The sequence below is a fragment of the Denticeps clupeoides genome, chromosome 17, assembly GCF_900700375.1.
Source record: "Denticeps clupeoides chromosome 17, fDenClu1.1, whole genome shotgun sequence".
Taxonomy (NCBI): domain Eukaryota; kingdom Metazoa; phylum Chordata; class Actinopteri; order Clupeiformes; family Denticipitidae; genus Denticeps; species Denticeps clupeoides.
In genome coordinates this window covers 10,567,228-10,579,899 of record NC_041723.1, presented here as the reverse complement: position 1 = coordinate 10,579,899, position 12,672 = coordinate 10,567,228, and the positions used below count along the sequence as shown (strand labels likewise).

At 40.6% G+C, this 12,672-nt stretch overlaps 1 protein-coding gene across 2 annotated transcripts in view; it reads left to right on the top strand.

The window, feature by feature from the left end:
• Positions 1–12,672, top strand: part of grm8b (glutamate receptor, metabotropic 8b) — a 76,747-nt gene that overhangs the window by 22,552 nt on the left and 41,523 nt on the right. For both annotated transcript variants that reach the window (XM_028957907.1, XM_028957906.1), the window contains exon 3: positions 11,103–11,319. In XM_028957907.1, the coding sequence (XP_028813740.1) occupies positions 11,103–11,319 (217 nt within the window). The remainder of the gene's footprint in view (positions 1–11,102; positions 11,320–12,672) is intronic.

Below are 12,672 nucleotides of genomic sequence, written 5' to 3'. Positions count from 1 at the left end.
CGGATCAGGCAGTTGAAGAACAATAAAAACATCAGATAAAGCAGGCCGAATTATTGACAGTGCAGTTTTTCTTTTGCTTCCTTTCATTATGGCCGGACACACGCCGGCAAATTGGTTTAGTATGGGATGCATATCTTAGGCCATATAAAGACAAGAAGTCATTAGTAAAGTCGATCCAGGAGCGAGCAAATTCTTTTGAAATGTCAAAGCATAAAAGAGAAGCTGATTAGCACGTAATCGGCTCCCGTGCAGCGCTTGAGGCTTTGATATGCAGACGACTTTGAAAATGGAATCAGGTACATGGTACACATGAAATATAAATTGAATTGTAAGCTGTCCTATCACCCAAAGTGTTGTTTAATCTGATTGCCGCCTAATTATTCTGTTTTTCACTTATGCATTTGCATTTTGTTTAACCCTCTAAACTCTGCATGTTTTCCAATTTCTGAGGCATTTTTTTTTTTGGAAGTGCTATAAAAACCTGAATCCTTTAACACCACACTTTACACATATCACTCTCGTTAGCAGTCTCAGTGTGGAAATTGGAACCTGTCAAACACTTTGGGTCGCGTGTCTGACTGTCACACCACAAGTTCTATTCACGTTCGGACAAAATTGCTCATATCCCATCTAAAAAAATTTTCCTGTAGCTCTTTTGAAACTGAAAGTACTCAATGCACTACAAACTGAATCAAAAACCTTTACATTCTTTTTTTTAAATCATTAAATGCAGTCATAGAGTATTTTTATATATTGAGACCTTATATTTACACCTTAGATGATGGAGCACTTGCATTTGCTTCATGCCGAAAGTAGTGTAAAATAGGGCCCATAGTGATCACCTTTCTAGCAAACTGAAAGCAGGACCAGCATCTTCTGTATCTTCTGTTATTATTCTTAATATGAAGTAAAGTAGGTCTAAGGACAGTTCTGTTTTGCAAATATCCTAACCATGTTTTATAGTCCCAGGAAATGTGTGTTTGGTCTCATTTTGATGATGATTTTAATGATTCTGCCACTTTCAATTCAACTTAGCCAATTCTATAAATTACTTTGAATGTGTTTATCTGATCAGTATTGAGCGCTACTTGGGATACATTGTCTGTTTACTGTGGCAGTAGGTACACACGGGTCCCTTGAAGTCCAATAATTAGAAGTAGATTGTACCCCGGGGAAAAGAAATGGACTCTTATTGCACTCAGATTTCTGACAGTGAGTGATGACCATGACAGCAAAAGAGCAGAGAGGGAAGGACATCCTTCAATGCATTTAAAGAAATATCTTCATCCCTCTCCATCCTTTGAGAATTCTCACATCTTCCAGAATTCATGAGTATGCTGTGGGTCTTATGAATCTTTTCACTTTTCGCCATTGCATCTCTTGTTTCTTGGTTGATGTTTTAATCAAATAGGGGGCATTTTTGTCACACTGCATGAGAGAAATTTTAATGGAAAAAGCATTTTGTACAGAAAAAACAGGAGGCAAAAAAACAGGGAAGTTATTGCCTTCAAGACAGGTGTGTTTGTGCAAAATGAACCCCAATGATGAACCCTGTTACATTTCAGGTAGAGAAAAATAATAGTATTTTTGATATGCAAAAAAAAAAAAAAATACAATTTATTTTACCCAGCAAGTGTTACAGCAAACTATTTATTTAGGAATCATATAAACTCTGTATGAAAGTGGTAAGGGGACATGTTGAAATTGCAGAAGTTCATTATTTACTGATTCCATCATCCATGCCATGCCTCGCCATCATTGAATGGCGTCGCCATGGATCGTCTTTATTCGTACCAAGTGGAGATCCTGCTATTTTGTCACATTTAAACAGATGAGGCAATTTGTTTGCATTTCATACGTAGCCCTGCACTTCCTGTTAGAGGTGGTCAACTTAAGCTCCCATTTAATTGTTCTGTCTAACAGAAAGCACATTTTCCTGTCCGGAGGCAACATTTATAAATGCCATCCAAATGCCACAGGTATCCTTCCAGCTGAACTTAAGGAACATTCCGGCACTTTATTCACTCAGCTAATGATAATACAATGTTCACTTATATATAAAGCGATCTTGTACATGAGTCCAGGAGAAAAAAAACAATTCTCTCATTGAAAAATATCTACCAACCATTTTCATTGCAAAATCACTGCAGCTATCATTTTGTTCACAATGATCACTGCAGATCATTTTGTTTTCTGCAAAATTAGTGAAATGAGTGACACTGTAAATATGCCAATTATCCTTTTTCCTTGGGCACGATGTTATCACCATATGATTTGTGTCTCAGAACTTGGCAGACATGGTAATGAATATACTGGGAATATACTGCTTTACACTTTTTTAGGTGGCAAATAAAAAAAACACTCACGGCACTCATTTCAAAATGGTGTCTTTTTTTGCTAGTGTAAGGTCAAAGGCGTTCTCAGGATTTAGATAAATAGATTAGTTAGTTAGTCTTTATTGTCACCTATACAACACGCACTGTGCTTAGAGCAGGTTCAGAATGAGGTAATATTTATTACATTGACAATGGAGCATGCTTGGTGACATCTTTAATACCGTTATTAGTATTATGCAACATATTACATTGAACACATTTTTTTCCAGAGAAGTATTGGGATATGCACTTTATACCATCTGCAGAGGCAACTCTGTATGCCATTTGTCATGAGATGTGCAGGTAGAGGCTGTGGCCACCTTCACCCGGATAATTAGAAAGTGACTGAAGGCAGGGAGGGATCATATTTTTACTTTAGAGAGTCAATGAAAGCCAAAGGAAATATTAGCGTGGGACATACCCCGGCATAAATCTGAGCCCATTAGGGACCGAAAGCGAGCAAGGGACATTAGATCACGTCGCATACAGTACTGAGGTGACAGAGCCCTTTATAGAATTTACCTGGTGCTGCTAGGCTGTGGGACAATAACCTGCCATTCTGACCCCCAGATATGGCAGTGACATGCATGTGCTCTTCTAACTGCCCCCTTCCGACACTCCTTCATGCTTCTGTAAAAATGTGGCAGTTCTGTTATTGAAAACAGTCTAGTCTGAAAATCAAGTACTCCCTGATACTACAAAACTGGAACTAGACTTTGCCCATTGTATACTCCAGTTAGGCTTCCTGTTAGTACCTGTGCAGTATTAGTGTAATCAGTACCCTGAAGAAGTACACACATTTATGAGTTTGATGGATGTAGGTATGAATCTCTTGCCTGATACAATATCTGTCAAAATATCCTATGTGGTGCTTATGGGGCAATTTTGAAGAATCCAATGAATCCAAGAAACATTTGTACCATTTTTGTTGCAGGAGAAAGTGAAGTTTGTTTTTTCAAAGTCACATCTTTTAACCTTCATGAATGCTTTGTTCTCTATTATCATCATCATCATCAAAAGTTGCATCATGAGATGCTCATTAACATGAGTGAATGATTGTACAATGTTCAGCATAAACCTTCAGGACTGTTGGGAAACCATCCCCGTTTGTCTAACTTGGTGGAGGAGAGAAGCCAAGAGTCTCCCTTCATGTTCTTTTGACCTTGTTTGCAATTTTTCATTGTTAATTACATAACCTTATTTTTTCAACAAGCATAATGTAAGTGCAGATATATTCAGTGAAATCCAGAACACATTTTTTTATTCTGTATCTAGTCCAAATCTAGGCTTTGTTTTCAGTTTCCCCATGAAGTGAGTCAACTTTATTTCTAGAGCACTTTAACAGCAGTTCCACTGCACCAAAGTGCTGTAGAGGCATAAAAGGCCATACTAAAATACACAAGAGGTACAAAGTAAAATACGTGGACAGAAGAAGCTAACTAATACGAATAAATAAATAACAACAAAAACAAAATGGGGAGGCTGTAGAGAATAACGTAAAAACTTTAAAAGTCTGGTAAAGCTGAACAGAACAGATGAGTTTTAAGCTTGGATTTAAAAGCAAAGGTTGTATGGGGCAAATTTAATGTCAAGTGGTGGCTGGTTAGATTAACACAAATGGCCACAGAGGCTCACAGGACTCACAGGGAATGGAAGACCGGAATATCGGCAGTGCTTGAACCTTTGGGGCCAAGACTTGAAGACCGTAGCATAGTTTTGTAGCAGTTGTAATAAATATTGAGGCATGGTTGACTGTTGAAATGGATTGGTGTCTGGGCAGCTGACGAAATCCAGATATTTTTGCATGGGGAGCTGTTTTCTCTTGGACGTGAACATGAAGTATTTCAGGCTTCCCGTTCCCATTATTGAATGTGGCATTTTGGCAACAAAGGAAAAACAGTTGCACATCATCTGCACTTTTTAGCCAATTGGCCTGTAGAGCTTCGAGATCCAAACATTTTAGCCCATTTTTATTAAGTATTTTTTAATGGACTCAAAAACAATTGTGCATTTAATGAATGGAGAACTAGTGCTCATTTTTCCAATGCGCTTTTTGAAAAACAATTTGACTATTTTCATAAACAGTGGGACAGCCGGGACTTGCAGAGCTGGTGTTGAGCCTTGGAGTTTCAAAGGCGTCACTGGTGGGTGGTCTCCCGATGCTGTCCTCTCCTCAGACATCAGCACTTTTCAGCCCTCTAATGAGCTACTCTGTCGGTCAGCTGTCACGGTGCTTTATTTGGCGTGAGTTACAATTACGCCACAATTATGTCTTATTATTCAGAGGATTCTGGGTAATTAGCTGCTGAGTGATTGCTGGTGTTCTCTTAGGCGCTGTTTCGGCTATAAGGAGCTTCAGGTACAAAACTTTGGAAAATGCCAGCCTCGTGGAGAAATGTGGGGGTAATCAATGGTGGTAATGTCACACACTGTTTCTAAAACCGGATGCGTAGCATGGAGCTTTGCTTGACTTGTTGTTTCGAGCATTGCAATTGGTCCACAGAACCCTTACTTATGGGCCATCAATCCATGGGCACAAGGCAGGGACAGAGGATAGCAGTCCACCAGCAGGCCGTGGGTTCTGTTATGACTTGGTGCTTGTGTTGTGGGTTTAGGATGGCTGATGTTTGCCAGTTGAGCCCATCTGTTTCTGCTGTGGGTAGCCGGTCTGCGGTGTGCAATGTGTCTCGCTGCTTGTCTGTGTTTGTTTGACGTTATTCATTGTAATTCGTTTCATATGTATTTCGTATTTTTTATTTATCTTGTTCATTAAGAAATTGCTTGTTAAATAGCACCGTTTTGTCTCAGTGGGTTTTGTCCTTTATTTTCTTCTGTTATGGGCTCTACGCCTGGCAGGCAACAGTTCAAATCCCGAACCGCCGAGGTGGCGCTGAGGTCCACCACCCACCATCATGGCTGCCCACTGCCCGCTAAGGGTGATGTGTGCTGCTCTGTGTATCACAATGACAAAAACAATCACTTTCACATTGAACTGCAGGAGGAAACTGGAGCATGCAAAGCCAACACAGAGAGAAGCTTCTTTTGACTCTTTATACACACTCCTAAAAGCCGTCGGTAACAAAACAAACACATATTCATAACCGAATAATTGGAGCAATTTGTTTATGGTCCTAATCTACGCATATGCTGTTTAAAGGAAATGCAAATAGTTAAACCTACACTGTGCAGAGAAAAAGGACATTTGACTTTGGTGACGGCACTATGCAGTCACAGGGAGGGATGTTGCAAGATGCAACTTTTATGGCAATGTTTTTTCCCCCCTCTGTTCCATGGAACCAAATAGAAAGTAAAGTAAATAAATGCAGCCAGGCTGATATCTCCTGTCTCTGACTGTGACCAGGAGGCAGTGTTACTAATTATGTCTGGAATTGCCAGGATTGCCGCTGGCATATCAAATCTTATTTGCTCCCTCATGCTGAATAAAAGGTTGCGTCTGATGTCTTGTACTCTCAAAGAACATTTAAGTAATTTGGAAACGTGTGTTGCTACATCCTTTATTAAAGCATAAATATACCTGCCACAACAGAACGGCTACACGGAAGAAAAACCGCATCTGGGGTCGCGCGCTTTTTTAACGGCCCCCGCTGTGCTTATTTCCATCAATGGGCATCTGGCAGTGCAATTCACATCGAACACGGTGTTTGATCCTATGACTCCACACACGTTTGTTGCATTAAGAATAGTGATTATCACCTTGAAATACACACAGATGCACACTAAAAATCTATTATCACTCCTCTCTTTCAATAAGCACCTCATCTACAGCAGGGTTGTGGGTGCTGGAGATGTTAATTGCTGTGATTTAATAATAAACATTTAATGCATTAAAACAAATGCAACCAATTAACACAGCTGCATTTTGTTTATTTCCTGTGTGGGATCTGACCTTTAGCACAGATGCAAAATTCATCCTTACATAGAGATGAATTCAGGTAGTTTACTGTCAGAGTCTGCAGGAACAACTGGATCATCTTATCATCTTCTCGTTCAGTCTCTTTCCCAGAGTTTTCTTAGTTACTCTGTGTTTATCTAGAGAAGAACCTCTCCTGGAATCTCAACACCAGCTCAACAGACAAGAAAGCCCAGCAGCGTCTCTACTTCCTGTGGAAGCTGAGGAAAGCCCATCTCACACCACCCATCCTCACCACCTTCTATAGAGGGACCATTGAGGGCATTCTGACCAGCTGCCTAGTTTGGGAACTGCACCATATCGGACCGCAAGACCCTACAGTGGATAGTGAGGACAACTGAGAAGATCATCTGAGACTCTCTTCCCTCCATAACAGACATTTACCACACACACGCTGCATCAGGGAAGCCACCAGCATTATGAAGGCCTCAGTGCCACACTATATAATAGCTTCGTTCAGCAGGCCATCAGAACTTTCCACTCTGACCTGACACACACACACACACACACACACACACACACTACCTCTGTTATCTTCAGAAGGGCTACTCCGGGTCCGGAGTTCAGACCGGAGTTTCATGTTGGTCCTGTTTTAATGTTTCCTGATTGTTTTCACCTGTGTGATTGTATAAAGCCGCCCTGTTTGTGTCTGTTTGCCGTCGGGTCGTTGTTACTTGATGTTTCCCCTTGTCCTGTTCACCATGTATTAAACCCCTGTTTCGTGAAGTATGGGTCCTTTGTCCTCGCCATGTCCTGCCACTGTGACTGTTGTATTGAGTAATATTATCTTTTATTCCCTTGGGTTTCAGCACGAAAGCTCTTTCAAAGACGCTCTTTTAATCGCAACAAGCTATTTGCCACGTTGTTTACTTTCGTCTGTAGTAATATGACAGTCTTACTTCAGTTTCATCTTAATCTGGAGCAAAACATTAATATTTTTTGTTCAACTTTTATTGTACTCATTACACCAAGCATGGTTGCTGGAGGAGAGAAAAGTCGGTGCTGTATCCTGCAGTTTTGGGGACCCCTGAGAGTGCGTTCTCGCAGACAGAAGCGCCAATCTGAAAATAGCACAGGAGTGGTAATTCACACCTTTGCAATAAGCCGCAGTGTTACAGTGTCTGCTTGTCAGTTCTTCTCCAGCAATGCTCCACTTGTGCTGCTCTGTGTACGTCAGAGGGAACTGCTGTTGGAACTGGGAAGTGGAAGCTGGTTTCGAGAAGACAAAATGGTCCATGTCCTTTGCGTGACGTGGAAAACTTTGTTCAATATGTGTCGTCGTTCACTTTTTCAGAGCTTTCCAACTTTTTTTAGAAATGACTTAAAATATCCTTGGTGATGCAGAAGATAGCTGATATCTGGGGGCTTTCATGTTCTCCCCCTGTTCGGTGGTCCGGCAAACTGGTGATGTTAAATGAAGTCTGACGTGTGTGCTGATTGGATGGTGTCAGAATGTCAGAGTCTTTTTTTTTTCTTTTGCCTCTTCCGAAATCTTGCCTACTTTTCCAAAAGCCTGACAAGGATAAGCTGTTTTAGAAAAATGGATGGGTAGACATAATCAGGATGTCTTTGGCTATTTTGGCAGTAACAGCATTTATGAGTGAAGATGTTCTGCTATGAAATAAATCGTACGGAACAATAGACTTTGACAGGCTGTGCAGACTTAATTACAAAGTTGAAGATTGCTCAAATATTTATGGAGCAGGTGTAACTACACCAGCTCTCTCTATTTTTTAACGTGTTCATGGGACTCTGAGAAAAGGTCCAGCTCAGCCACTTCTGAAATTTTTTTAATAAAACGAGAAAAAATGCCCTGCGCAGTATTCGCTGAACACAGAGCTCGCTGATTACTGTACACACCCCTTCTTCTTTTGCCTGTCCTTAATGTGATGCGTTGTTTCCCTCGCCGTGTTGCAAATGAAGGTGTCCCGGGGGGGTTAATTGTTGTTGTCAGGATGCTGTCCATCATTGTAGTTCAGCCTTGCCAGGCATGACAGCTCCATTAGATGCACCGCAGCAAAATATATTGCTGTCATAATTAGGATCAGCAGTGGACGACATACACAAACCATGTACAGTTCTTGAGGTAAAGTAGAGATTGCCAGCTTTCAATTGAGTAGAAATATAAAAGGATTTGTAGCAAAATGAAAAGGGCACTGATGTCTATTATTAATCATAAATCATAAGCACAAAACACTGAAGGCATTGATTACAAGTGGTTATGAAATAAAAGTCTTTAAGAGGGTTTAGATGGAGGATTGTTTGTTGTCGGGCAGTGGGTGGCCTAGCCGGCCACCTGTAATGGTAGTAGTGGTACAAAATACAGTATGTTTACTTTGCTACTGTACACCAACTGGTTGACTAGTGGTGTACTATCTATCTGCCAGGCTCTAAAGTACGACCAGTGTGTTGCACGAGAGGCCTAATTTCTCAATGGTGCGATTGTATTAGGAATATATCGTATTATTAACCAATCAAAGATCATATTGGGCGGGGCCTGCCTCTGATTGGCCGTGTCCAGATATTCCAGCAGTTGGTGAGCAGAGGTGAGTTGGCTGGACCACGTAGATGAAACTGTAGCCATGTATTTAGAGCTTTAATCCAACCTTAAAAGTTAGACCATAGCTTGACAAGCCCAAACTCAACATTATCGCAGACTTCGGCCTACATGATTGTACCAACATGGTTTGTCATTTGTACATTTTTATACTCAAGTATTTGTAGTCACGTTTTTTTCCACACCCCAGACTTTGCTTTCATAATCGGCAGAAGCTAGCGGCTTCACCAACTCAGCATCTATTTTTGCACTTATCGAAACACTTTTGTGCTGGTGCACCTAAGAAAATAGTTAGGTGGACCAGAGTAACCAGTGCAAAATTTAGTCTAGACCACTGTATATTTAACTAAGAAGTCCATTTGAACCTGCTTCTGCCTTCTCCATTTTTATTCTTTTGTTTCAGTTTTGTAATAATAAAAAATAATATATTTATAATATATTTATATATATAATAAACATCAGCCCCTTTGAGGATGTTTCATCATCAGAATCATAAAGAGAAGGGATGCCGTTTGCTTTGATTATTACAAAGCGTTTTATGTCCTTGTTCCTAATGACATTTAATTAAAATATTTAATCATTTAATTAAAACAGTAATGACAGTCCGTCCAGCAAATTTTGAACAACAATACAATTTATTTATTCAGCTCATTACTGTCAAGTGAATCACTGGAAAATATAGATATCCTTTTTGTACGTTTAGTTGCACTTCACTCACAGTTAACTTCCCAAGATGAATTCTGATGGTTTCTGTTTCACTTGGTAGTATAAAACTTGTAGCGGAGGAAATAATAATAGTTATTACTATAATAATTATTCATTTAATTACAGACTAAGCTTAATTATTGCTTTAATTACTGGTAAAACGTGTATCCAGAGCTTGTCTATAATAATAAAATGTACATGCCATACATGTAACAGTAACATTTTTATGATATGACAGTATTGTTCCTTGGCTGAAACCAAGAGAGCCGTGTGAGATCCAGACCATCCATAATCTCTCTAAATGGCTCTGCCTGTCGGCAGTTGGTTGTTTACACAAACAACATGGCAATGATGAAATGCGTCTCTCGTCAGGAAACAGATTCGCCATCCATTCGGGTGCGTGTCAGTTGAGGGTGTTGGCCATGCAGCGCATAGACAGACACGGGCGATTGGTAATTAGTTTGGAAGAATTCCAGAGCGAGCACGCAGTCCTCCCTTACGAATGGGGTTTGCTGCTCATCGCTTCTGCCACCTCATGAACGACATGAACACAATTTGTATTTACAACCGGCCTACAGTGAGCCATGGTCTACCTGGGCTGCCAGTCGCCCATTACCATTTGTATTGGTGTCAAGCCTCTCCTCGCCTCTCTGCGAATGGCAATGTGTACTGCCTGTGGCGCCCCGCTGGACAGCCTGGCCTTTCGCTGAAGAGAAATCAATCTGGCCGTCAATTGCTTTCAAAGGGACAGTCTGTTGGTCAGCCCAGCCTCCTGACCAGTCGTGGAAAGCCAGCGGGCACAACACATTCAGCGAGCGCTGAAAGCCTATAGCCTGTTTATCTGTAATTTACACCCAACAAAAGGTGTACAGTTTTCCTGTAAAATCTGGATATGGCTGAACATTTGCTATTAGAGTAATGCATATAGTCAACACATTGTTTAAAAAAATATAATATTATTATTATTTTATTGTGTTATTGCACTATTCTTCTTATCTAAATTTTTTCATGGTACTTATCTTATATATTTAAAAAAAAAATTTCAACATTTTAACCTTAAGAATGTGAAAAGTTTCAGATAAGCCCTTATCTATATTTCAGCCACAGCCACAATATGTAGAGTAAGAATTTGACCTTCCTGTGATAAAATTTAAATGACATGCATTTTTCTCAGACTATGATAGACAGATACATATAAGACAGGACTGCTTGCTGTGCCACCCACACTTATTTTTTGTTAAATCACAATATCCTGTTCTCCTCCCTATATTATCTGTGCATGTTATACTACTAGTTTGCCAGTGGATATTCCAAGCGTGATATTTGATGTAGTCGTCAGGACCAAATAAGACATGTAATCAGTGCTTAATTCAGTCATTCAGATTGGCGAAACACATTTATATAGCAGCAAGAGATATGAATTAATAAGGTGTAAGATATACAGTATATATGATGCATTATACATGCTATAATAATATGTTATTAATGGAGATTCCTGGTAAAGGAGGTAAAAATTGTATTTCCTTTTTCACAGATACCTCAGATAAGCTATGCGTCCACGGCACCTGAGTTGAGTGACAACACCCGCTATGACTTCTTTTCCCGCGTTGTGCCCCCCGACTCCTACCAGGCACAGGCCATGCTGGACATTGTCATGGCGATGGGATGGAACTACGTTTCCACGCTGGCATCCGAAGGCAGCTATGGCGAGAGTGGCGTTGAGTCCTTCATTCAGATTTCGCGGGAGTCAGGTACGTGGTTGTACAATGTTGCTTTTCAGGTGGCCTGAATAAAATGTAAGAGGAAATGCTGTCCAGTCTTTTTCAGTCAGACATTTTGCCATGGTGGAGGAGACAGTTGCATCAAATACACTTCTCAGCATCTGTCAGCGTTGTATTCCTGGGATCTGAAGGGTCAAGGATCGTGTGTTGTTTCTGGAGAGCTGTTGCTCGCAAACAACAGATCCTGTTGTGCACAAAGACACATTCTCAGCCATTTTCCACTGCGGCCCTGTGCTTGTTTTGCCACGTGAAGCCCTCCATGCACAATGAAATATGTTCTCACTTGGCGGCTGGCAGGCATAAATAGTTCCTCTCAAGCGCCTCTTCTCACCAATTTATCATAATTCACGTTAAATTAGACTAGGGCCACTCACGGTTACTCCAGAGAATGCCATGCCTATGATCTAGTTAGATGGTGGGGGCTCATCGCGTGTTGTGTGGACCGGAGAAGGCTGAGAGCGTTGTCTAATATCCTGTGCATATGGATCTGTAATTATAATGACAAGCACTATAATGGAATTATCATGTCGTCTTTAGCACACAGAGCTATTTTTTTCCCCCTTCATAATCAGTGAACGGCTTACCACGTCCGTACCCTTGTAGGAGTAGGATTGGCACATTAATTACGCAGTAATTATGTCATTTAAATTCATAAAACAGCGCACGTGTTAACCCTTTGCGCTTCGGGCCTCGTTAGATTTTCATTTTATCTGATGCCGATAAACAACTGCTTTGTTGTTCATCCGTCTCTTCGCCGTAGAGGTCTGGGCTCGCGCCTTCGTCTTCGTGGGCAGAACAAAAATAAAATCTATCATCAGCGCGAGCATTAGAGAGCTTATTAAATGTGGCCCGTGCAAGCGCAGTTCAGCCTGCTTCGTCCTTCAGTTCTAGACAGACACGCCTGCGGTCGGTAAGTTATAAGAGAGTTCGTGAATTGTCGGAAGAGTGTGTGATGTTATCAGGCTGTTTACCTCTCCCGAAATTGATTCTCATGAGAGCTGATCAATGGTGAGTAAGTACAGTGTGGTTTCTGATGGCTGACGTCTGATTGGGTCCACAGCATCCGAGTGGTGTTCTGTTCTGATACAGCTTGGGCTGAGTGATGAGAAAAAGCATAAAATTACTCATGTGAATAAAAAAAACAAGGGCAAAAGTATTTGAAAAGTATTTAAAATACCCTTCAATAGCTTTTTTCCAAAAGCAATCCAGACTCTACACTCAAACTAAACTGTTATCCATATATGTGCAATATCTTCACACAACGTGCAATGGACTGTACATTTGTACTTATATTTTTTCCAGTGAAATTTGCATATATTATGT